The sequence below is a fragment of the Tamandua tetradactyla genome, chromosome 9, assembly GCF_023851605.1.
Source record: "Tamandua tetradactyla isolate mTamTet1 chromosome 9, mTamTet1.pri, whole genome shotgun sequence".
In the NCBI taxonomy this organism is placed as follows: Eukaryota; Metazoa; Chordata; class Mammalia; order Pilosa; family Myrmecophagidae; genus Tamandua; species Tamandua tetradactyla.
This window is the reverse complement of record NC_135335.1, coordinates 33,305,719-33,331,584: the sequence shown is the minus strand read 5'-3', so window position 1 is coordinate 33,331,584 and position 25,866 is coordinate 33,305,719. Positions and strand designations below refer to the sequence as shown.

At 49.8% G+C, this 25,866-nt stretch overlaps 1 protein-coding gene across 11 annotated transcripts; it reads right to left on the bottom strand.

Annotated features, from left to right (window-relative positions):
- Positions 1-55: 55 nt before the first annotated feature.
- Positions 56-24,304, bottom strand: HDAC11 (histone deacetylase 11). Of its 11 annotated transcripts, XM_077116405.1 has the most exons (11): positions 24,202-24,291; positions 23,569-23,708; positions 23,049-23,197; positions 20,588-20,688; positions 7,536-7,724; positions 6,462-6,504; positions 5,324-5,400; positions 4,237-4,299; positions 3,193-3,289; positions 2,112-2,290; positions 56-1,892 (listed from the first exon to the last, which is right to left on the bottom strand). In XM_077116405.1, exons 2-11 carry the CDS (start codon positions 23,574-23,576, stop codon positions 1,677-1,679), a joined length of 1,122 nt encoding a protein of 373 aa, XP_076972520.1. In that variant the 5' UTR covers positions 23,577-23,708; positions 24,202-24,291; the 3' UTR covers positions 56-1,676. The 11 variants fall into 11 exon arrangements, with proteins under 11 accessions (XP_076972520.1, XP_076972521.1, XP_076972530.1 ...); XM_077116406.1 differs by lacking the exon at positions 23,569-23,708 and having other exon boundaries at positions 24,202-24,304; XM_077116415.1 differs by lacking the exon at positions 23,569-23,708 and having other exon boundaries at positions 23,049-23,239; positions 24,202-24,297.
- Between the last annotated feature and the right edge of the window lie 1,562 nt (positions 24,305-25,866).

The window sequence follows — 25,866 nt, the reverse complement described above, 5'->3', positions numbered from 1 at the left end:
TTCATCCTCAGGGGGTTGGAATCCTTCCTCTCAGGAACCACACAGCAGCCAGGTCTGATCAAGAGCCTTTATGATTCTCTACGAACAGAATGGAAGCTCAACAACGTCAGGCAGTGCCCACGGCCCGCCCCTGATGTCACAGTGGCCTCTGAGCTCCTTAGGGTGTCATCCCTTAAGGGAGACGAAGGGATGTTAGGGACCATCAGAGATCAGAGGTCAGCGTTGTTGAGCCAATTTGTCATCCTGTAACCTCCCCAAGTAGAGGGAGCAGAGAGAGTGAGGGGCACATGGAAGCACCCCAGATGCCAAGGGACCAGGTCCCACAGGTGAGGTTAACAGATGACAGGGGATGCCTTCACTCCCCCACCTTCCCTCCCCACCCACCCCCCTTTGATCAAGGTGACAGTTGCTGGCTAGGAACATCCCGAGGTAATGGAGGGGCGAACACCCGCCCCGCCCCCTGCCCCAGCTCCCTAGGCGGGGAGGCCTTCCCAGGGTCAAAGGTCAGGGTTCACCCAGGACCCCTGGACACTCTGAGTGAGGCCAGTGGAAGCTGCAGCCCCACCCAGGGCCCATCCCAGCCGCCTACCCCCTCACAGTCTCCTTGAGTCTGGAGGTGTCCTTGGACTTGGCCATGACAGAGACCCTCTGAGCTCCCTCCAGGAACTGCCAGCCTCTCCCTGGTGCCCAGTCCCTGCAGGACCTGGCTGGGCCCCCTGCCCCCTCCAATTTCCACCTGCCAGCCTCGCCCTCCCATGACTCCTGTCTCCTCCTGCCCCCGACCACCCCAGGAGGCCCCTCCCTCAGAGAAGAACTTTCCCCTCCCCCAAACCTGCCCCCGCCCGCCCTCAGCAGGTGACGCTGTGGCTGAAGCAGGGACTTAGGGGTCCGAGGCCTCCTTATGGCCGAGGAGCTCTGGGAGAGCAGGTCCAGCCCTTGCTTTGTCAAGGGGGATGTCAGATGGGAGAACCTACTTCGCCACCCCCTTTCCTACTGCCCCTTAAATCCAGGACCAGAGGCATCACTCCTGGGGCTCCTGCCTGCTGGCCAGGAGCCCCATGACCACAGCCCGAAGGCCTGGAGGGCTGGGTCCGTACACTGGCCCCTGCTGCTTCTTGCACCCTGTCTGGACAACCCGTCACTCCCTGAAGGGGAGGTAAAGGGAGCAAAGCAAACCACACCACCTGAAGAGGAGGGAAAGGGGCCAAAGTTGGTAGATACGACACGTCCTCTGTCCAAACTCGGCCTGACTTTTTCAAAAACCAGAACACACTGCCCCCCACCCTGGGGTCCCTCCTGGTGGCCTCCAGCGGCCCAGCCTGCCCTCTTCCTTCTTTGAGAACTGTCTACCCACCTTCTCCACTTTCACACATCTGAGTACACCCCTTCCCAGGGCCTCGCTGGACCCCCAACCCCACGTGGGGTCTTCCCTGGGACTCAGGCTCTGCCTTCTGCCCCCTGACCCCAGCACACAGGGCCCCTCGGGGCTTCCCTTCTCCGTGCTCTGAAGAGGCCGCAAGGGTCAGTTTTCTTGCCCAGCGGCCCAGTCCACATTGATTGCTGCCCTCCACCGTCAAATCAGGTTAGAAAACAAAAAGCACTACAGGGGGGGCAGGGTGGGGGACCGGGAGGCGGGCAGGGAGACGGTGAGGAAGGGTAGGGAAGGGCAGCTCAGGTCAGGGCACTGCTGGGGGCAGCAGGGGTGTGTCCGAGCTCTGGGCTGAGATGCTGGGCATCTCCTGTCCGATGAGCCCCAGGCCATGCAGGTTGAGGATGGAGTCGGCGATGATTCGGGCTGTACGTTTCTGGTACCCACCCGACGTCACCATGAGGATGGGCACCTGGCGGCTGCGGACCACTCGGAACACCAGCTCGTCCCGCTTCACGATGCCCTGTGGGGGTGACAGGGGAAGGCTGGGCTCAAGCAGGCCTGGACCCCATGGCATCAGGAAGTCCTACTGCCAGTCTAGCCCTGGTCTGGGCTGCTGCTGCTTCAGCCTGTCTCTTCTCTTGACATTGGGAGATGCACCCATGCTGCCCACCTTTCCTGCTGCTGAGTCCCCAGAGCAAGCAGACCTTCCCTTGCCCTCCACCCCAGGATCAGGACCTACCTCTGGGCTGATGGACAGCCCCCCGAGGCGGTCGCCATCGAGGATGTCAGTGCCTGCATTGTACACCACCACGTCAGGCGGGTACTCCTGGAGGGCTTTCTTGATGTTCCTCTCCACTTTATCCAAGTACTCATCATCCTCCGTGCCCCACTCCAGTTCCACCTTTCGCCTTATGGCCTCTGAGAGGGAGACAGGAATAGCCCTGCTTTGCAGAGAAGGGAAACTGAGGCTCAAGATGGGGGGAGCCTATTGGTATCCTAGCCAGGAGTGGAAACGGGTCAGTCTGACTCCAGCACTGCACTGCTTCACATTTCACCCAACATTTATCTGAATAAGCACCAAGAGCTGCAAAGAAAGGGAACCCCAAGAGGAGAAGGGGAATTCAAGCTACAAAACCTTTTGCCCTAGGGATTCTGGGACACACGTTGACCATGTCCAATTTTATTGCGCCCTTGAGCTCTTGCCCAGACACACAGATACCCGGCAGCACCCTCAAGCCCAAATTCAGCAGATTTAAGATTCAGTTCAGAAACTGGCCCCTTAGGCCATCCCAGAGGCTGACTTATCCACACCAGATTAACACCTCATGTATTGGTGCCCCCTGACTACAAACTGGGCAGGTCCCTCAGTTCTCAAATCTCATCTGAGAGTCTCTGCTTTTTGATTTGTGAATCTAACCCACTTTTGTTTATTTTAGTAACTATTATATTTGAACTTATTGCTGCTATCTTATTTTGTATTTCTGATTTATCAAATTTTCCTTCTCATTTCTTTTCTGTCCTTTCTCAGGACAGATGCATACCTAGGAGAAGAAAATTCTATTCTTATTATTCTGGCAGTTACCCCTAACTTACGGGGCTCATACATATTGATGTCTGGGTTTATACAATCTCAGTCAAGTGACTTTTTTTGGTCTCCTTTGCCTCATCTGTAAAGTGAAAATGATCCCCACCTCCCAGGGAGGCCAAGGACGTACTAAATAACAAGTGCTGTCCGGCCCTGCAAACAGACAAGACTCAAGCAAGAGATCCCTGTCCAAGCACGAGTGTACAGAAGAGCGAGGGGTGGGCTGGCAGCTTACGCTTGGCAAAGCGGTCCCCGGGGTATATGTGGCGGTTGTAGACATCCATGATATACACGCGGCTGTCATCCATGAAGTCTCGCTCGTGCCCATTGCCCTGGGAAGGGGGACACAGAACTGCTTGCAGGCAGGCCACAACTCATCCCATTCCTGCCCCAGGAAACTCCCCCACGGGCTTGGGCCACAGGGCCTGCACTTGGAGGAATCACGTCTATTAAGTGGCAGAGCTGGAATTCAGACTCAAAACACAGCCCTGTGGCCTTCTCATATGACCTTGAGGAAGCACTAAAACCCTGGCTCCTTCTCCGGGAAATGAGACAGGAATCCTGGCCCTGCCATCCTCTCAAGTCTGTGGGGGAATCAGTAGGGATCAGTACTGTGAAAGAGCAAACTGTGAAGAGCTGTGCACTTTAGGGGAGGGAATGGTTTCTGGCTTAGTTCAGGAGTTCAGTGCCACACAAACTAAGAGCAGGACCCCGACTGGCGCAAAGCCACGATACTGGTGTGGGAAGGGGCTTTGGGAAGCCATGGAACCCACTGCCCCATCTCTGAACACAGAAGCTGCTCCTGTGTTCAGAGTCTTCAGAGGGAGATGCTGCTACACTTTGGCGCTCTCCCTCCTGGGCAGCGGATTTGGGGAACCCAAGCACCTCTGAAATTGTGTGCATGACTGTGTGAGTGTCTTCCTGAGGGGAAGAGCGGAAGTGCCTTAAATCAACTAGAAGCAATAGGGAGCCATGGCAGAATTTAGAGCATGAGAGTAACATTGTCGAACTGGGTTTTAAGAAAAGCCATTAGGCTGGCTGGGATGAGTGTCAGAGGGACCAGGACACATGCTCTGTTTCCTGCCTCAGATACAGAGGGGTGAGCTGTGAAAGAGGCAGAGACCCAGCTGGGGGTCACAGGAAGTTCTTAAAGGGAGGGAAGCCCCACAGAGGCTTTTGGGAATGCCCAGGGAAGGGGGGTTCTCCTGCCCTGGGGAGCGAGGTGCTGGGGCACAGGGTGGCAGGTCTCTCAAGTACCCTGCCCTCTTAGAGCACTCACCTGGTGGGCGTCAAGATCAACGATGGTGGCTCTGGAGATACCCTCAACACGCTCGAACAGAAACTGCCAGAGGAGGAGAAAGGGGTCACGAAGGGCCCACACAGCCCAGAGGAAGCGACAAGGAGACAAGGGGGAAGGCTGGGAGGTGCAGTGGGCAGGTGATCCAGCTATCACAGAAAGACCTCACATGCCACAGGAGAGCAGTGGGGCTTCAGAGAAGCCTGTGTGGGTTGGTGCAGCCCCTGGGTGGGTCATGGAAGCCTCCCTGGAGGAGGCACCATTTGCTGGGCCCTGAAAGGCTGGAGGTCAGGAGGTAGACTGGGCAATTAGGCCCGGTCTTCAGTGACAGCCCAGATTCTATAGGTCTGGAGGCTGTGCCTGGAACTTCATTCCCCAATCTCCGTCTCATCCTGCAAGACCAAGCTCCAAAGCTGCCTCCTCCAGGAAGCCTTCCTTCTCCTCCAACCCAACTCCTGGGGTCTCCCAACCTGCCCACCTCCCCTCATTCGTCTATAGTGGCCCCCGAGAACAGAGGCAATGTATGTCAGCTCATTTCTGGGGCCCAGTGCCCACTCTGCCCTCCTGGCTGCATGACTTCACTTCTCTCAGCCTCAGTCCCCTCATCTGCAAAACACGGAGATTACAGATTCTACTCCACAGAGATGCTGCCAGGATTAAAAGAGATGAGTTAGGAAGGACGGAGGCAGGCACAGGATCGAGTAGTAAGAAATACCAGCTGCCATTATTAATATCGCTGTTGTTGTTATGTCTCCAGTCCCCTTCCCTCCTCCTCACTGCCCCCTAAAAGATGTACACCCGTTCCCCAGGCCCCTGCAGGCGATGAAGGCTGTAACATCTACCTGCCCTCACAAGCAACACTGAAGAGAAGGTGTCAGATCCAGGCGCATTTGGTGGTGGGGCCCAAGCAAGCCCTCTCCCCCACTGAGCACCTCAGTTCCCTTACTCTCTTATAGGGCTTGGGAGATGGAGGGTGGGAACACCAAACACGGGGCTGTGGGCAGGATTCCGGGCCCTAGCCCAGGGCCTGGCTTGGAGGCGAGTCCGGCCACACCGTAGGGGGGCCCACCTTGATGGCTAGTGTGATGTCTGCATAGGCACAGAAGCCCCCGCCCCGGTCGCTGGAGCAGTGGTGGAAGCCGCCCCCTGCAGAAGGATGGAGAGGGGTGCCTGTCAGGGCCAGGCGTGTCCCAGGCCCCTCCCTCCTCCCAGCATCCCCTCCTGGCTCAGCTCCCTGGGGCCCCTCCTCCCCCCAACTCCAAGTTGGCCAAGTGAACTGAGCGATGGGGTGTTGTGACCGGTCACAGGTCAGGAGGCAGCTCAGCCAGGATGGCCACCCCCTGCCCAGAGCAAGAAAGCTCTCAGGGTCTTCCTGATCTGACAGCCCCCAGTGCCTGCTCATACCCCCAGCTGGCGGGGAACTCACTCCTTCTCGAGGCAGAAAGCTGGTCCTTGCTGCCTCCAGAGCCCTTCCTGCAATTTCAGGTAGGCTGGGTTGAGGCTATGGTGGGCCCGGTTTGCCAAGGGACCACCAAATCTTGTAGGCAGTGGAAGGGATGGTTGGGAAGGCTGGTGACGGCTGGTGGGGCTATTCTTTCCACCACGCAAAAGGTCATTGTTGAATAATAATGCTAAGACAATAGCTAACATTTACTGAACACTTAACCAGGCACTGAGGTCACTGAACCTCCCTACGACCCTACACGGGTCTATTATCATCATTCCCATTTTACAGGTGGAGAAACTGACACACAGAGAAGTTCGGCAACTTGCCCAGAGTCACTCAGCTGGCTTTGGGCAGAACCAGGATTCAAACTCAGGCTGGATGGGGACCCAGGCTCTTAGCTACTCAACTAGGCCATAACAGCTTCCAACATGGGAAAGGCTAGTCCTGGGATGTGGGCTGGAACCCTGCCATTCATATACAGGGCATGAATGAGCACCCTATCTCTGGAAATATGCAAGGAGGGCAAGAGAAATGCTTGTGTCTTTTAGACAAGGACCCACATCTGATGCAGGGGCGGGTGGGTCCTTCCTAGGTATGAGGCTGCACGCCTGCCACCAGAAGGCATTCAATAAGGGGAGGTCTTTGGGACCAGAGCCGTTGAATTGCATAGCTGCCACCTCACCTCTGGGTTCCCCTTGACCCTCCCTGCCCCCAGGCCCCCTTCAGGCCCAATCCACACCAGATGTGCAGGAACACTCACCCACGTTGATGGCCCAGCCTCGCTCCACCGCCAGCTTCCCTGCCTTTGGAGACAATCACAAGATGAGGCAGGCAGCTGATTCCTTCACTTGCTCACTCACTCACTCACTCATTCACTTACTCACTCACTCCACAAATACTGTTTTGAGCCAGCTCTGGAATAGGGAGGAACTCCGGGGGTGAGTTGGGGGTGCTGGGAGCACCTCTTTCCCTCACAGCAAGCCCAGAGTTAGTCCTAGAAGCAATTACCAGGTTGGCTGGTAGATGAGTTTTGCAGTGTACACACCCTTTGCAATTCTGCAAGGAAACTGGGAGAAATAAAAGGTACGTGCTCACCATCATACATTAATTGACAAAGATTTTGATGTGGCTGTGAATGGGAAATTTGGTTTTTTGGTTTTTTACTCAATTAAAAAAAAAAGTAGCTTCAGGATCCTGAAAACTAAAATCGTGTAGGAAATTAGAGTTTTGGGGTAGGTGGTAGAATTCTATTATAATAAAAAAATGTACAGATTCATAGCTAAAAGGAAAACTATCAAAAACAGGAAAGATTCAGGGCTAGGTTAAATCATTCTACATTTAAATCTCGACCTCCAATCAACTCAGCAGCAGCCTGTGGCTCAGTTTTGAGAAAGAACACATAAGATGTGGAACCCAGTTTCACCGCAAGGTGCTCTTAATTGCCACATCTATAAATGAGGAGGGGGCTGGAGAAGCATCACCCATCATTCAAGCCATGGGGCTTCTACTTTCCATCTTAAATTTGGATGTATTGGAGCCGTAATTTTTGGATCTACACTTTGTGGGTGGTGGTGGGTCTCATATACCAGCAAATACGGTAACTCTAACAGCAGGCCCCTGGAGGAAGGAAACTGGGTGCTAATCTCCCAGGATGGGAAAGGTTCTTTGGAGAAAGGGTCATTTGTACCAGGACTTGAGGGATATTTAGGATTTTGTTCAACTGCAAAGTATGGGGAGGGGATTCCAGATGGAGAGCAGTGGGTGGCAGAGGCACGGAGAAGGTGGAAAGGGGGCCGGGGGTGGGGTCCCCAGCCCAGCCTTCTTCCCCACCTACCATAATGGTCCCTCCCGTCTGGGTTCGAAGTGGCCTCAGCACTTTCCTTTGCACGAGGAAATTGGGAAGGAAGATGACTGGGGGTATTTCGGTGATGGTCGCAACAGCAAAGGACCACTGCAGAGAAAGACGGGGCGGTGACCTCCCACTGCGGCAGCCCCCTGGGGCATCAGATTTGCCTCTCGAAGCCTTGAAGATGGTTTCAGGGTGAACTTCCAGGTCTAGCACAGTTTCTAGAGGGAAGGTGCCCCCCACTTCCTCGCTGCAACCTCCACCAGGCTCTGAGGTTGCCGAGGTGGCAGGTCACACAGCAAGTTTTCAGCCCACGCAGTCCAGGCAACGCGTGCCAAAGTTCTTGGCTGCCCTCTAGTGACCAGAACCAGAGCTGCAGGGGACCCCGAGATCTCAGGTATGCAGACCTAAGGGGGGTTTTGGGAGCATTGGCCCAGGCGGCTCATGGCGTAGGAGGGGGCATTGTACAGAAGAGCAGGGAGGATCTTCCCAAGGTCACAGAGACGGTTCTCCTTCCCCCCCTGCACCTCCTGCTCCCTCACCCACTAGGAGTCATCTCTCCCAGCCCACCCCTCGCCCAGCCAAACCCCTCCCTTTAAAGGGGAACCTCATGGCCTGGGAGCAAGGATGGGTGCGGCAGCAGTGAGGACCCGCGGGCTCAGGGCTGGGTGGGACATTTTAACGACGTTGTTAACCTCACACTTCATGCAGAGAGACAGAAAGTAGATTAGCGGTCACCAGGGACCAGGGGAGGGGAAGGGTACAGAGTCTCTGTTTGGGGTGATGGAAAGTTCTTGTCAGGAAAGGAGGGGAAGGTAGCACAATCTTGTGAATGTAATTCAGGCCTTTGAATTGCACATTAAAAAAATGACTAACATGGGAAATCTGATGATATATATGTACATAAATATGTATATGTAAATATATATAAACATGTATATATTTACATAAATTTATGTATATATATTTATATATAAAAATAAATATATACACAAACGCACACATGCTATCACAATACATTTTCTTTTAAATGTGTGTGGGGGGTAGGGAGCTTGCTGCTCTCGTCTCCAGTTACCGACTGAGGGTCTAGGACACCCAGAAGGCATCGGCACCGAAACCAGGACACAGCCTCTCCTTTGGTCTCCCATCCCCTGGGGCTACGGGTGTCCCAGCTGCCCAGGGCCTGCAGAAAGCAGCTGCACCCAAATTCTGAACTGGCACCACCCCCAAACCTCTCCCTTCCACCACACACAACCCCGGCTCAGGGTCCTTTGGATATTGTCAAATACACCTGGGTTCCTTCTCCTGGCTCTCCCCAGGCAGAACGCCAGTGGGCCTGTCCCATGATGCCAGGGGGTGAGTCTCTACATATTTAACAAGTGCCTGCAAGGTCCCAAGGCCGGAGGTGGGTGCTGGGGATACTGTCTTCCCCCCAGGACACTTGGCCCATGGCAGGCAGGCGAGGCAACGGCACTCAGATGGGACATGGCGAGTGTGGGATAGGGAGCCCGGTGGAGCAAGTGACACAGATCCTGGGGCTGACGGTGAAGGGGTGTTTACAGACGCAGGGGGAAAGGCAAAAAGTGACTGCAGGCTGAAGGGAGGAAGTGGGTCTCACGTTCCAGAGAGGCTGGGTGCAGCTGGGACGGGGATGCAGCATGTAGGGCCCGAACTCCAGCAGTGGCACCCGGGTGGTACCCTAACAGCATGCTCCCTGATGCTCACTCCTTCTGCAGTCAGATCTAATCAGGGCCACAAGAGTACAAGGAGCGACCCCAGTGAGCAGGTCAGAGATAATGGGGACCTGGGGGAGGTGAGAAGTGGGCCAATTTGAACAGATTTGGGGGCACACCTCACGTCGGGGTAGGGAGATGGGGGTCTAGGATGAGGCCCAGGTCTCAGATCCAGGGGCCTGTGAGGTTGGAGGTGGGAACCAAGGGGGAGAGCTCGGGGCTGTGCTTTGGAGGGGCCACGTCTGTGCTGGGGTAGTCAATCTGGGGTGCCCAGGAAGCCAGGACTCAAGGGAGAGGGAGGCTGGGGCTGGGGACAGAATAGGGGGAGGGAGTGAGAGGTGAGAGGCCAAGGGCTAAGGTGAGAACCCTGGACCCCCAGCATTTAAGGGTAAGGCCAAGGGAGGCCCACCGAGATGGTGCACGGAGGCCTGCCCTAGGAGAGGGCAAGAAACCACGAGCTGCAGAGGTCTGGGAGTCAAGCAGAGAGGTCTCAGGAAGGAGAGAACGAAGAGACAGCCCCTGAGATGGACGCAGGAAGCGTGACCACTGCATTCACCAACCAGCAGGTGGGCTGGAAAGAGGGACAGGAGTCGTGCTCCATAACGGGAAGGACTCAGTACAGAGGGAAAGAGAATGGGGAGTGATGGTGGCCGGGGGCGTGCCCTAGAAGGGCAGGGTGGGTATTAGCCAGGAGGCACCCCCGTGAAGCAGGGGATGGAGGGTGGGACACCGGCAACAGGGGGGAACACTGTGTCAGAGGTCGTGGGGTACTGGGTGGCCGGCACTGCTGGAGATGACCTATGTGGCCACCCCTCCCGGGCTGCGAAGCTGAGGACAGCTGAAGGCTGGGGAAGCACGCTGTGCTCCCTGCTTGAGGGAGTGTCCTGGGGGAGCCGCCGTGGTGTGGAAGGAGTACAGCCCACCAGGCCTTCCATGGGCACTGGGTCCGGCACTCAGACACTGCAGGGCCTGGGACGGGGCCAGAGAGTTAGAGCTGGGGCCAGGAAGCTGTAGGACCCCCGTGTGTGAGTTGTGTGATTGCGTGTGTACGTGTGTGTGTGTGTGTGTGTGTGCAGACTGTTCACAGCACAAATCACATTGCCCAGCACAGGCCTGCCACCCAAGTATGTAACCACTACTTTTCTGCATAAATGAATGAATGATGAGCCACTGGAGAAACAAATTAACTCACTGCCTACTCCATCTCTAGGCAAGCCAGAGACTGAAAGAAAAAGAAGCCATATCCCTGCATCCTCAGAGGTCCAAAATATTCACAAAACCACAGAACAGCATTTCTCAAAGTGGGTTCCACAGCCACTGGTCTATCCACCCAGAAAGGTTCCATGGTCAAACAAGTTTGGGAAACATTGCTTATGTTGCCCACCTCTAGGAAATTCACAAAGCCCTGAAAAGTTCTGTCATGAGGAAAAAGAAAGAAATATTAAAAGCAAAAATAGCCTAAGACACCTCTGGGATAGCATGAAGTGTATCACAATATACATATATATTCCCAGAAGGAAAAGAAAGAGAGAAAGAGGCACAAAGAATAGTCAAAGAAATAATGACAGGGAACTTCTCAAAAGTTCAAACTAAGCAAAAGATGTGAATAGGTACATCCAAGAAGCTCAGAGAACACCACACAGGATAAACATGAAGATAAATATACCCCATCATATACTGATCATACTATCAAATGTAAAGGTAAAGGAGAGAGCTGTGGAAGCTGCAAGAGAAAAAGCAACGTATTATATACAAGGGCATCCCAGTAAGTTTGAGTGCCTATTTCTCATCAGAAACCCTGGAGGCAAGAAAATAGTGGGCTGAAATACTGAAAGTGCTGAAGGAAAACAACCATCAGCCCCAAATTTTAAATCCAACAAGATTCTCTTCAAAATGAGGGAAAGAGTAAGACATTCGCAGATAAATAAAAGTTGTGGGAGTTCATTACCACTAGATCTACCCATCAGCAAAGCTAAAGGCAGTTCTTCAAACTAAAAATAAAGGATACTAGGCAGGGGTTCAAAGCAGCATAAAGAAATAAAGACCTACAGTAAAGGTAATCATGTAGGTAATTATTGAATTATATTGTATGGTATGTAATTCCACTTCTTATTTCCTACAGGAGCTAAAATGTAAATGCACAAAAGTAATGATAAATCTAGGTTTTCTGGACACACAATGTACAAAGATATATGTGGTAATGAGTATAGAAAAATGGTGGGGGGACAGAGGGGCATAGGAAAAGTATATGTGCATGTTACTGAAGTCAAATGGGCATCAAATCAAATATGATTATTGTGTATTTAAGAAGTAAAAATTTAACCCCATGGTAACCACAAGAAAAACGATAAAAAATAAATCCAGATAGAAATGAGAAGGAACTTAATATGCTACAACACAAAAAAACCAAATACATATGAAAGTAGGCTTTAACAGAAGTGAGGGATAAAAAAGAGATATAAGACAAAGACTAAATTAAATAGCAAAATGGCAGAAGATACTCTGTTATCAGCAGTGACTAAATGTAAATGGATTAAACTCTCTAATCAAAAGCAGGGATTGGGAGAATGGATAAAAGAGCATGACCCAACCGTATGCTATCTGCAAGAGACTAACCTTAAAGTGGAAGATACAAGTAGACTGAGAGTAAAAGAGCTGAGGTGGTTGTACTAATATTATATAAAATAGACTTTAAGTCAAACCAGTTATGAGAAACAAAGGTGGACATTACATACTAATAAAGGGGACAATCCAACAGGATGATGTAATAATTATAAATACATATGCACCTAACAGCAGAGCCCCAAAATATATGAAGTAAATACTGACAGATGTGGAGGGAGAAATTGATGGCTCCACATTAACAGTAAGAGACTTTAACATACCACTCTCAATAATGGATAGAACATCTAGACAGAAGATTGATAAGGAAGTACAAGACTTGAGTGACACACTAAACCAAAAGACCTAACAGAGCTATATATAGAACTCTGCACCCAAGGCCAACAGAACACACATTCTTCCTGAACATGCATGAATAATTCTCCAGGATAGACCATAGGTTGAGTCACAAAACAAAGTCTCAATAAATTAAAACATATTGAAACCATGCAATGTATATTCTCCAACGGTGATGGAATGAGGTTAGAAATCCATAACACAGGGAGAAAAGGGATTCACAAGTATGTGAAATTAAACAGCATACTCTTAAGCAACGAATAGGTTAAAGAGGAAATTAGGAAATATCTTGAGATGAAAATGCAACATACCAAAACTTACGGGATGTGGCAAAAGCAGGGCTGAGAGGAAAATTTATAATTCTAAATGCTTACATTAAAAAAGAAGAAAAACTTCAAATCAGAGACAACCTCAAAACTGGAAGAACTAGAAAAAGAGGAGCAAACTAAACCTAAAGCAAACAGAAGGAAGGAAATATTAAAAATTAGAGCAGAGATAAATAAAATAGAAAAAAGCAATAGAGAACATCAACAAAACCAAAAGTTGGTCCCTTGAAAAGATCAATAAAATAGATACACCTTCAGCTAGACCGATGAAGAAAAAAAGAGAGTGGACACAAATAACAAAAATTAAAAATTTAAAGGGGAACATTACTACTAACCCACTGAAAAAAAAGGACTAGAAGAGGATACTATGAACAACTGTATGCCGATAAATGAAACAACCTAGATGAAATGGACAAATTCTTAGAAATATACAAACTACCTACAATGACTCAAGAGGAAATGAGATCTCAACAAACCAATTACTAGTAAAGAATTAAATCAGTAATAAATAAAATCTCCCAGGAAAGCAAGCCCAGGATCAAATGGCTTCAGATTGGAAATTCTACCAATCATTCCAAGAAGACAACACCAATTCTTCTCAAACTCCTCCAAAAAATTGAAGAGGAGGGAACACCCCCAAACTCTTTATATGAAGCCAACATCACCCTCATACCAAAGCCAGAAAAAGATTCCACAAGAAAAGAAACTACAGATCAATATTTTTTATGAATATGTATGTAAAAATCCTCAGCAAAATACTAGCAAACCAAATCCAACAGCTTATTAAAAGAAGTATACACCATAATCATGTGGTTTAACTTTAGAAAATCAATTAATAAACTTTAACAAAATGAAGGGGAAAAAACACACACACAATCATCTTGATTGAAGCAGAAAAGGAATTTGACAAATACAGCACCCTTTCTTGATAAAAATGCTCAGAACACTAGGAATAGAAGGAGACTTCCTCAACTTCAATAAGGTCATATATGAAGAACCCAAAGATAATTCCCTACTCAATGGTGAAAGATCTAAGATCAAGAACAAGAAAAGGATGCCCTCTATCATCACTGTTACTCAACATTGTACTGGAAGTTCTTGCCAGACAATTCGGCAAGAAAAAGACATAAAAGGCAACCAAATTGGAAAGGAAGAAGTGAAACTTTCCCTATTTGCGGATGATATGATCCTATATACAGGAAATCCTGAAAAATCCATAACAAAGTTCCCAAAGTCAATAAATGAATTCAGCAAAGTGGTAAAGTACAAAGATCCACACCCCAAAATCAGTAGTGTTTCCATACACAAGCAAAGAACAATCAAAAGAAGAAATCAAGAAAAAGCTTCCATTCACAATAGCAACTAAAAGAGTCAAATATCTAGGAATAAATCCAACCTAAGATGTAAAGGATTTGTGCACAGAAAACTACAAAACACTGTTAAAAGAAGAACGAAATAAATGGCAGAATTTTCCACGTTCATAGATTGTAAGGTTAAATATCATTAAGATGTTAACACTACCCAAAGCAATTTATAGATTCAGTGCAATTCCAATCAAAATTCCAACCTTCTTCACAGAAATGGAAAAGCCAATCATCAAATTTATATGGCAGGTTAGAGGGCCCCAAATAGCCCAAGACATCTCGAAAAAGAAGACTGAAGTTGAAGGACTCGTACTTCCCAAACTTAAAACTTATTACAAAGCCACAGTAATAAAACAGCACAGACTCTGGCATAAGGACAGACATATAGACCAACAGACAGAACTGAGAGCTCAGAAATCAATGCTGGTATTTACAGCCAATTGATTTTTGACAAAGTGGCAAAAATCACTCAAATTGGGAAAAAAAATTAGTCTCTTCAACAAATAGTGCTGGGAAAACTGGCTCTTCATTTGCAAAAAAAAGGACCCCCTACCTCACATCATATACAAAAATCAACTCGAAATGGGTCAAAGACCTTCATATAAGAGCTAGAAGCACCAAACTCCTAGAAGAAAACATAGGGGAGCATCTTCAGGACCTAGCGTTAGGTAATGATTTCTTAGACTTTACACCCAAAACACAACCAACAAAAGAGAAAGTTGATAGACAGGACCTCATCAAAATTAAAAACTTTTGTTCTTCAAAGCCACAGGAAAGTAGAACAACCTATATGTAGAAGAAGACATTTGAAAAGCACATATATGATAAAGGATTATATCTAGAATACATAAATAAATCCTACAACTTAACAAAAAGATACGCAACCCAATTTAAAAATTGGCCAAAGACTTGCACAGACATGTCTCCAAAGAAGATATACAAATGGCCACCAAACACATGAAAAAATGCTCAACATCATTGTCCATCAGGGAAATAGAAGTCAAAACTACAATGAGACACAATTTCATACCCATTAGAATGGCTACTATTAGCAAAACGAAAAATTACAAGTGTTGGAGGTGATGCAAAGAGACAGGAACACTCATTCATTGCTAGTGGCAATATAAAATAGTGTAGCCACCATGAAAGACAGTTTGGCAGTTGCTCAGAAAGCTAAGTATACAACTACCATATGACCTGTCAATCTCACTACTAGGAATATAACCCAAAGAACTGAAAGCAAGGACTCAAACGGATATTTGCACACCAATGTTCATAGCAGCATTATTCATCACAAATGCCACAAGATGGAATCGACACAAGGGTCCGTCAACTGATGAATGAATAAACAAAATAGGGTATATCCATACAAAGGAACATTATTCAGCCCTTAAAAGGAATGCAGCCCTGATACATGCCACAACATGGATGAACCTTGAAGACATCATGTGGCGTGAAATAAGCCAGACACAAAAGGACAGACAGGGTATGATCCCACTGTTTTGAATTATTCGAATGAGCAAACTCCTAGAGCCAGAATACTGTTTACCGGGGGATGGGGTAGGAATATGGAATGGGAAGTTAAGGCTTACACTGTACAGGGCTCCTATTTGGAATGATGGAAATGTTTTGGTAGTTGCATGGTGGTGATGGGAGCATAACACTGTGAATGCAATTAGCAGCACTGAAATATATATATCTGAATATGATTAAAAGGGGAAATGTTAGAGTGAACACATGGGAACACAATAAAGGAATTTTTTAAAAATCCACGTAACTACACCAATAGTAAACCCTAAGTTAAACCATGGACTTTAATTAATAGCATAATTATAAAGAAGTGCTGTCATGAATTGTGATAAATGTTCCACACAAACGCAAGGTGTTGGTGGTAGGATGGTATACAGGAATCCTGTATTTTATGCATGATTGTTCTGTAAATCCACAACTTCTCTAAGAAAGAAAAAAAAAACCTCTCAGGTGAAAAAACATAGGAGCAAAACTTTCTGACCTTGGATTCATCAATGGAGTCTTTATAATGATTCCAAAGGCATGGCCAACAACAACAACAAAAGGATAAATTGAATAAACTTCATCAAAATTGAAACCTTTTGTGAATCAGAGGACATTATCAAGAAACCTAACCTATTTAATGGGAGAAAAAATTTGGAAATCATATATCTGGTAAGGGTTTGATATCCCGTATATAGAAAGAACGCCTACAACTTAACAAAAAGATACACAGCCCAATTTTAAAAATGGGTGAAGGATTTTCACAGGTATTTTCTCCAAAGAAGATATACAAATGGTCAACAAGCACATGAAAAAGTGTTCAACTTCATTAGCTGCCAAGGAAATGCAAATCAAAACCATAATGAGATATCATTTCAAGCCCACTAGAATGGCTCATATTTAAAAAACAGGAATTTACAAGTGTTGGAAAGGATGTGGAGAAATAGGAACACTCCCTCATTGCTGGTGGCAATGTAAAATGGTGCCACTGTAGAAACAGCATGATGGTTCCTAAAAGTTAAACACTTAATTACTATGTGACCTGGCAATTCCACTCTTGGATACATACCCAAGAGAACTGAAAGCAGGTATTAAAACAAATACTTGTACATGGATGTACTGTTCATATTGTAGCATTGTTCACAGTCGCCAAAAGGTAAGGGAAATACATCAAAAGTCCATCAACTAATGAATGGATCCACAAAATGTATCCTTGCCATGCAGCAGAATATTACTCAGCCATGAAAAGGGAATGCTACACTGTGGTTGAACTTTGAAAACATTATGCTAAGGGAAACCAGCCAGACACAAAAGGTCACATATTGTATGACTCCATTTATGTGAAAGGTCCAAAGTAGGCAGAGATCTTTAGAGACAGAAAACAGACTGGTGGTTTCCAGGGGTGGAGGCAGGGAATGTGGAGGGATGGACAGCAACTGCTCAGTGGGTGTGGGATTTCTTTGGGGGATGATGAAAATGTCTTGTAACTAGATGGAGGTGATGGCTGCAGAACAATTCTAACATTGTCAATGTCCTAAATGCCACTGAATCGTACATTTCAATGGGCATAATGGTTAATTTTGGAATATAAATTTTACTTCACATAGAGAGAGAGAGAAGGGGCTCCCTCAAGGAAGAAGAGACAAGTCAGAGAGAGGGAAGTGGAAAAACCCATTCTTCCAGAGATACCTGCCCTCCAGGGGTGAGCTGGGGTACTGGGTGCTGTATCCTCTCCTACAGTCACTAAGCACCATCAGGGTCACAAGCGGCCCAATTCATTCCCAGCCTTCCAGAGACTCCAGTCAAAATTCTGAGATGCCCTTGTCTTCTTTCTCTCACATGCCCCCCACAGCCAATCTGTCAAGCAATCCCCCTTCATAACATGCCCCAGACTCAACCACTTCTCTCTGCTCCACACCGACAGCTTCTAGCCTTGTTTGAGACACCAGGATTATTGCCTCAACCTCCTTCTTCGCTGGTATCCCTGCTTTTGTCCATATGACCTATTCTCATCATACCAGCCAAAACAATCCTGTAAAAACATAGCTCAGATCAGGTTCCTCCTCTGTATAAAACACTCCTTGGCTCCCACCTCCCTCAGAGCCTCCGGCCCCTGTTAATTTCCTGACCTCATCTCTTACCAATCTCCCTCTCTAGCCTTCTGATCCAGCCACCTTGACTTCTTCACTGCTACTGAAACACACTGGAGAATTGCATGCCTCAGGGCCTTTGCAATCGCTATTCCTTCTGCTTGGCATGCCCTTCCCCCAGATAGCCACACAGCGTACTCCCTTGCTTCCTTCTAGTCTTTGAGCTCATCACCTTTTCTGTGGGCCATCTCTGACTGCCCTATTTAAAAACTGCAGTCCTTCCCTACCCAGCTCGCCCACCCACTTTCCTGCTATACCTTCCCCAGAGCACTCAGCACCTGCTAACATACTGTACCATTACTTAATTATTATGTTTACAGTCTGACTTGCCCACCTAAATGCCAGCTCCATAAGGAAAGGGGTCTGGTATCTTTTGTTCTATCCTAACGCTCCCAGCACTTAGAACAGAGCCAGGTGCTCATTAAATATGTGGGGGATGAGCGTGCCCCATGCGCTGCCAAGGATAACACTGCTGGTGCTGCATCCCCACTAACTGGCACACCATGGCCAACTGTGGTCAGCAGAAGGCAAGAACCTAGCACTGGCCCAACCTAACCACCACCCTCCATGGGGCAGTTCTGGGCCATGTATATAGGAGGTGCTCAGCTAACATGTCTGTGTGAATTGACATCATCTTGCAAAGATCAGGCTCCTGCTTCTCCTTGGGTGCTCTGTTTGTTATTAAGCATCGAAGGCCACACCAGCACAAGGGGCAGGGGGCAGAGCGAGATGGGGCAGGGGAGAAGGTGCGTGGATATTACACAATACACACAGTCCCCAGGAGACCTATGGGAACTCTCCATGGCACTGCTCTGGCTACCCACTGCAGAGAAAAGAAACAATGCAGATAACTGGCTGGGGAGGTGAGAGGAGGGCAGGGGTTTTGGTTCCTGAGCTGTAGCCTGCAGCCCCCTAAAAACAGGTATGGGACCCACCTGAACAGCAAGGGCATATGATACTATGTCACTCCCCTGCTCAAAACTCTCTTATGATGATACCTGGTACCAGGAATAAAATCCAAACCATGTCCTGGCTGCTGCTGGCCTCACCTGGTACCATGTCAGCCGCGACTCCCTTCAATCTGGCCACTCAAACATCCTTCTCTCCTATAGTAGGCCAAGTCTCCTCCCCTCCAGGCTTTTGACTCTGAAACATTCTTCTTTCAAGCTCCACAGGAGTGTTGCCTATTCCTCATTCTTTAGACTCAGCTCAAACGACACCTCCTTCATGGGGTCTTCCCTGACTACCTGTGCACCCAGTTATCCTCCATTTTTTCTTTCCTTCATAGTCTTTGGCACTTTCTGAAATGCTCTGGTGTTTTACATCTTTATTTTCCATCTCCCATCACTAAAACACAAATCCATGGGTACAGGGAACCCTGATGTCTTATTTTCCCCTTTGTACCCAGCATACTGGTGCTGATCAATACAGATATGCCTGATAGCTCTTCACTTTAGTTGGTACCATGGAAATGAGCAGGTTTTGGAGCCCCAAGCCAAACCTTCAGCTCAATCACAACATCTCATGAATCCTTCGAGTTGGCATATCTGAATTCGCCTCCTGCCCTTGACCTCAACTTTCTACTTGGGATTCAACCTGCTAATTTAAATGCATACTCACCATACAGTGAAATAAATACCTTGAATCTTTTGGGTACCCAAGCCCAGGCAAGCAGTCTATCCTATACAATTTCCCTGAAGGACCCTCCAAAAATCCGTGAGGTCCTACAGCCTCCCTCTCATTCACATGCTCAGGATCTGCCCTGATCCACTCGCCCCATCCTGCCCCACTCTCTGAGCTGGCTCCTGTCACTGTCCTCATCGTTGGACTCTGACAGGCGTGACCTCCCGGCCCAGCCCCTGGGCTGTGGACTCTGACCCCACGCCAGAGCCCCAGGAAACGAGGGCAGAGCCAAGCACCGGGCTGCCTGCCAAGGCCTCGCACATCTCCGTCTCCTGGGAGCCAGGTTTCGGCTTCATCCTGGTAATCCATAATGAGCTCACACTGTTGTCACCCCATCTAGAATTCTCACGGCCCAGACCAGCGCGGGGGGTGGGGTGGGGACAGGGGGGACAGGTGGCAGCTGTGACCCAGAACCTGGGAGATCTGACTGAGGCTCTCCACCAGGCCTGCCCCGGCTTCCCGGGTGACCTTGAGTGAGTGGGGCCCCTACTTTTCCACCCATAGAGCTGAGGGCCCCAGTGAGCTCTGGTATGCGCTATGCCCCTGAATCTAAATGAGTCCACTATTGGGGACAGAGAACCTGTGTATCCCCACCACCACCACCCCCCCAGGACAGGCTGGCAGCACCATCTTCTGATGCCCCCCACCCCAGCTCCTACAATGGGATCAGGGGTCCCACCCTCTTGGGTACTGAGAACCTGCAGCATCTCTGACCCATCCCCTACCAAGACAGGCTGGCAGCACCGGGTGGTAGAGACCACCCACTGACAAAGGGGCAGGCTCTCCAGCTCACCCCAGAACCTACCATCTGCCTATCTACTTGTTTGTTACCTGTTAGGCCCTGGGGGTTTCAAGCTGGTTTTCAGCCCAACAGTTTTCAACAAGTCTTTATCAGTGGAAGTCCTCAGAGCAGAATCTTACATTTCAGCCCAATATAAAAACAAGCCCAAGTGGAACAGCTCTGGTTGAATGGAGATGAAGCTCTGGAACCAAGCCTCCTCCAACCATTCCAGGAGTGGTCTTTGTAAGTGACTAATATAGAAACCCCAAACCCCTAGGAAGGTTCAATAACCACCAAGTGAACAACCCTGTTTTCATACTCCCAGAGACGGGGAGCTCACTATCCTTTGGAGCAGCGTAGCCCATCCCTGGTGTCTGCCTTTTAATGACACCTCTCTCCCCACCCTAGGGATGGGAATGGGAGCCCCTTGAGCCTGTGCTTCTCCAGGCTGAGCTGCCATCTTCCACCAGGCAGTCCTACTGGGCATCTCCACCCGGTCCCTAAAACACCCTCCACAGCCCCCCGCTTCATACCTTCAGCTCGTTGAGGTAACGCCTTGTGTGGACCACTAGCAGATCCTCCTCCGAGGCCTCCCGTGCCTCCACCAGCATGCTGTCTGCTAGAAGCTTCTCTTCTGAAACCACAGGAATGGGCACTCTGCTTCCCGCTGACTCCAAAACCCCTCCCCACTTTGGACCCTCCCACAGGCTGCAAGTTGGGCCTCTGTCAGCCCCAGGCTTCCCTCCCTCCACCACCAAGGTAGGGACCGCTGGCTTCTGGGTATTCTGAGAATGTGCTGGTTCCCAGGCCAATGTGGACAATGGCCAGGCCCTCTGACGGGGGGGGGGGGGGGGGGGGGAGATGGGCGGGCCTCACACTTTGCACACACAGCCACCCCCATGTCTTCCAAGGCACTGAGGTCCACGAGATCGGTTCAGGTGTGACTGACAATTTTCAGAGGCAGAACAAGAGGCAAGAATGTTGCTCCAGGGCGGGGGGTGGGGAGTTATTCTTCTCAATAGTTTCCTGACAGTAGAAAAACTGCAGGGTGGGGTTCGCCCCTCTTCAACATCTATTTGCCTGATCATGTCTCTTTTTACCAAAAGGAGAGTTAAAAAGAGTCACCAGCAGTCACCAGCTTGCATTTAATAATACTGTGGTTTTCACTGGATTTATTTATTTTTTTACCGTGACCTTCTATTTATGGCAAGTGAAACTTTCCCCATTTAGATGACATAATATTTCCTTTTAAAATATGTTTATTTAGGTTTAAGAAAGAGAGGCTAAAAGTAAATAAAGCTAAGACGTAAATAATGGAACAAGTGAACTAAGGAGGTGGCAAGGTCCCAAGACCCTTTTGCAAATGACTGACATTTGAGAAACAAGGCATTATTTCATCATCCCTCACATATACCAGGCACGACCGGCTCTGTGTTTTGCAAAGCAAGAAAATGCAGAGAGTAGAAGGTGCTCCAGAGCACGGTAAGAACAGGATTCTGATGCTCTGGGTTCTAGGGAAATCAAAGAACAAGGTCAGAATCCAGAGGATGTATTCTAAGGAGTCACCCAGAGAAATCAACCTTGGTAGAAACCAACTAGTGACAAACATTTCGTATATACAGCTCTGGGCAGGTACCCTTCTCTTCCCAGAACATTCCATGGCTCCCCCATGCCATGAGGCAAAGGGTGTGGCATCCATGGCCTTTTACCACATGGTCCTGCCCTCCTTTCCACCCTCATCCTCAGAGGAAAAAAGGAGAGAATTCAGGGCCAGCTGTAAACTCAGAGACAAGGGAAACAAGGAACCCTACTATCCAGCTCCTGGGTGACACAGGAGTCCAAGAAGGAGCAGCTGGGGAAGTGACTTAGGCTGAGTCTATGCAAACAAAATACACAGAATCAGGAGCAGAAAGGCAAGAGAACTGCAAGGTATGAGGCCAGTGGCTTCACTCACCTCTTCAGGATTCTTGCCATAGCTGCACGCCACCTGTGCTCTTTTCTAATATTTTTCTTTGGATACACACTCTGGCCTCTACTGTAAATGGAAAATTAGTATCACTTGCCATAAATAGATGTTAACCAAAAAATTAAAAAATACAAGGGAAACAGCATTATTAACCTCTGATTCAAAACTATTTTCTGCAAGGCCCAGGTCTGGATTGGTTAAATAAGTCCTATTTTCTGAGGCTTGCTGTAGATTTGTTTTTTAAAGACGGAACTTGCCAGCAAGTCCTGGAGAGGTGTTAAAGATAGGCTGGCTCCAAAGCGAAACGTTCTCCTCGGTGTGATCAGAAGGGTTGTGTGATTGAAAGATATTCAATGCTTCATCCTATGCCCGGGTAACACTTCCAGGTAACATTACCTTCCTCTCTCAGTTAAAGAAAGCCTCAGCAGGGGATGAGAAGAATATTCAGGCACTGGTCTTTTATGATGTCTGAATTTCCCTCCTAAATCAGAGCCTTGGACAGGGGCAGTTAAAATGCATGTGTTTTCTAGAGCATCACCTGGTTTGGTGGGAGGAGCCATGGAATGATGGACAGACATTACTGGCAGCATGGAGTTCACAATTGCCACTTGGTGGCTGTGTGACTTTGGCATGTTTCTCAACCTTTCTGAGCCCTCATTTCCCCTATCTGTAATCAAGTAGGTTGGAGCAAAGGCTCTCTACCTCCTGGAATCTCTAAGATTATGGAGGATGGACACTGGACTCCAAATTTCAGCTGCCTTGTGCCCTCACTAATCAGCTTCCTTTCCACTGGGATTATGGGTGCAGAAGCAGGACTCAGGACCACAGTGATGGGGAGCCAGTGAATTTAAAGACAGGGACACAACACACTATGTTGACAGCATTGGCGGAAGGCAGTCTGGAGGGCTGAGACTGGCAGTGGGAGAGTCTGAAGGGAAAGACAGCAGGGACAGGTCTGCGGGGAACAGGTAGGGTGGAGGAAGTTAGGGATAGGGTCCGAGGTGTGGGAGGGGAGGGAGCTTTCATACCTTTTAGGAAGTTGATCACTTTGCCCCATTTACCCGCATCAAAGGGGTGCAGCTTCTCCAGGCCCATAAAGGTGATATTGTAACGCGGTGAGTACACGATGGGCCAGCGTGTCTCCGGCACATGCTGGTACAGCTGGGTGGAGTGTGGCCTGCAGTGTGCACAAGGACAGACGCACAGATGGGGGCAGCCTCTGTATGGAAAGCAGCCATCATGGCCTTCCCGGTGAGCCCACCCTGGGTCATCAGACCACGCCAACCCAACCTACTAACTCCGTCGGCCCCAGAAAAGGGTCACTTAGCTGCAACCAAGACCAGTAATAATATCAGCTATTTATTGACCACTTGCCATCTTTCCTTGAAACATGTAAACTAATCCCCACAGCAGCCCTGGGAGGTAGGCACCCTGACCCCACCAGAGGCCCAGAGACGGACAGAGGTGTGCTCAAGGTCACACAGCAGGTCTCTGAACCAGCAGGCTGAGCACCCAGGTGTAGCTGGCTGCCAGACCTTAGCAGCTCACCTGCGCATTAGAACAAGAACACAAAACACCTGTGTGGCCCCGGGCCCGGCGCCTCAGTTTCCTCAACTGGAAAATATGTGGCTGTTGTTGAGGATTGAGATAAGGCATCTAAAGAGCTCCTCAGAGAAAACGCTCGGTGCCTGAGAGGTTACATTTCCAAGAAAGCAGCAGGTCGCACCTCAGGAGGCTGGGATCCATCCCGGAGCCAGAGCTGGGGAGTCACCCCGGGCCCCACCCCGCAGTTGCCCTTCTTCCCCACCCCCCGGCACCCAATTACACCCCCGCAGCAGCAGCGCAAGGAGCAGAAACCCGGCTCCAGCTGCCGCCACTGCGGGGGCCTCTGCACAGCTGGCGGGGCCCGAGGTAGGTAGCACAGACGTCAGACCCGCGCCTGCCGCCCGCTCTCTGCCCGGGCCGGAGCTCCGCAACCAGGTGCCCGCCCCTCGGGCCGCGGCAATGGGGCACCCCGGGATGGCCCGACGCGCGGGGCCGGACTGGGCGAACCCCTCGTTCGCCGCACCTGAGCCCGCACCTGGTGGGCCCATGGACCGCCAGCGGACTCGCAACCCCTGTGCCCGGGAAGCCCTGGGGCCCCCGCGCTCCACCCCGCGCCCCCAGCCCCGCCGCACTCACATCCCTGAACCCGGTGCTCCTTGCGCCCGCCGCCCCGCTCCGGTGGCGGAGCGGGGCGGGGCGCGGGAGGAACGCGGCCCCGCCCCGGACACGCCCCCAGCCCCAGCCGCCTCCGCCGGGGGGCGGGGCGCTAGCAGGTCTCGGCACCGCCCCACCCGCGTTCTGCGCCTGCGTCACAAAGGGAACACCTCCCCCACGGACCGCGCGGGCCGGAAAGGAGGCCACGCCCACAAGTCCGTCAGGCGGAATCCCGCCCCGCAAAGGCCAAGGCCCAGTGAGACTCCCTCCTGGCTCGGAAGCCACGCCCCCTCGCTGGGCTGGGAGCGGCGGGTTTCCGCCCTACGCGTCGCTGAGGGTTGGAACGTGCGGCGTCGCCCCGCCCCACTCCGCCCCGCCTGGATCTCTGAGGTCTCCCAAGTTCGGTAGAAAACAGCTCTGGACCTGGCGATAAGGAGGAAAGGAAGGCCGCGCGACCGTGGGCGAGCGTGTGTGCTCTCTGAGCCTCGGTCTTTCCACGAGTGAGATAGGGCCATCGCGCTGGCCCTGCCATCTCTGGCCCAACAAGATCCCGCAGAGTGACCCTGCCCCCACCCCATCTTTGACAGTCTGACATGGGACAAGCACTCCCCACCCAAATCTTGTGAGCTCTCGGCGCCTCGGTTTCCTTAACTGTAATACAGGACTGGCGATCCGGCCTTCGGGGTACGGTCAGGTAGCTGTCAGTGCACGTCCCCTCCTCCCTCCCGCTCCCCGCCCCCCGGGGAAGCTGAGACAAGCCCCAGGGACAGTGACAGGTGGAGTGTTTGCGGAGCTGGAAGCTGGGAGGAGGCCTCAACAATAGAGCCCCAGACGACAGACAATGGGCTTCTCTGTCGGTCAAGCTGCCCCAGCCACCCAAACAGGAGCAGCTGACCACGGAGCTGCCAGGAGCCGAGCAGCTCGCGTCGCTGGTCGCTCGGCCAGGGCGGGTTGTGACAGCGTGGAGTGCAATGAATGGCAAGGGCTCAGACTTTTTTTTTCCCTAACTTTTTTCTTAAAATATAACAACAAACAAGCAAAACATTCTTAACATATCATTCCGTTCTACATATATAATCAGTAATTCACAATATCATCGCATAGTTGCATATTCATCATGATCATTTCTTAGAACATTTACATCAATTCAGAAAAAGAAATAAGACAACAGAAAGAAATTCATACATACCATACCCCTTACCCCTCCCTTTCATTGATCACTAGTATTTCAATCTACTTAACATTTGTTCCCCCTTTTATTTATTTTTATGCCCTATGTTTTATTAGTCTATTGATAAGGTAGATAAAAGGAGGAGGGCTCAGACTTTTGAAGGGTGCCTTCCATGCGCCTTTTCTTTATTGCATGATGGCATTTCATTCTCACAGCCTAATCCTATGAGGGGGTGCCAGCATCCTCCCGATCTTGTGATGACATAACAGGTCATCACAAGATTGTTTAACCCAAGGGTTAACCCAGACTCGGCCACCTGCCAGCAAAATGTCCTGGGGTAAATTGGAGATTAGAAGGAGCTTGTTGTAGTCAAAGAACAGAAAGGAAGGAATGTATGTTTTTTTCTTAGTGCAAAGGTAGATTATGTACCAGACAGGAAAGAGGGCCCACTCAACAGGGTTTACCATAAAGAGTTG

What these genes read in the sequence shown, in the direction of transcription:
- HDAC11 (XM_077116404.1), bottom strand. Translation starts at nt 23,766, where the DNA reads ATGGATCCCAGCCTCCTGAG. An exon ending in AGGCTGGGCCATCAACGTGG is followed by an intron (nt 5,401 to 6,461) that starts GTGAGTGTTCCT and finishes ATCCTTCTGCAG; the next exon opens with GGGGCGGCTTCCACCACTGC. An exon ending in CGGGGACCGCTTTGCCAAGC is followed by an intron (nt 2,291 to 3,192) that starts GTAAGCTGCCAG and finishes TCTCCCTCTCAG; the next exon opens with AGGCCATAAGGCGAAAGGTG.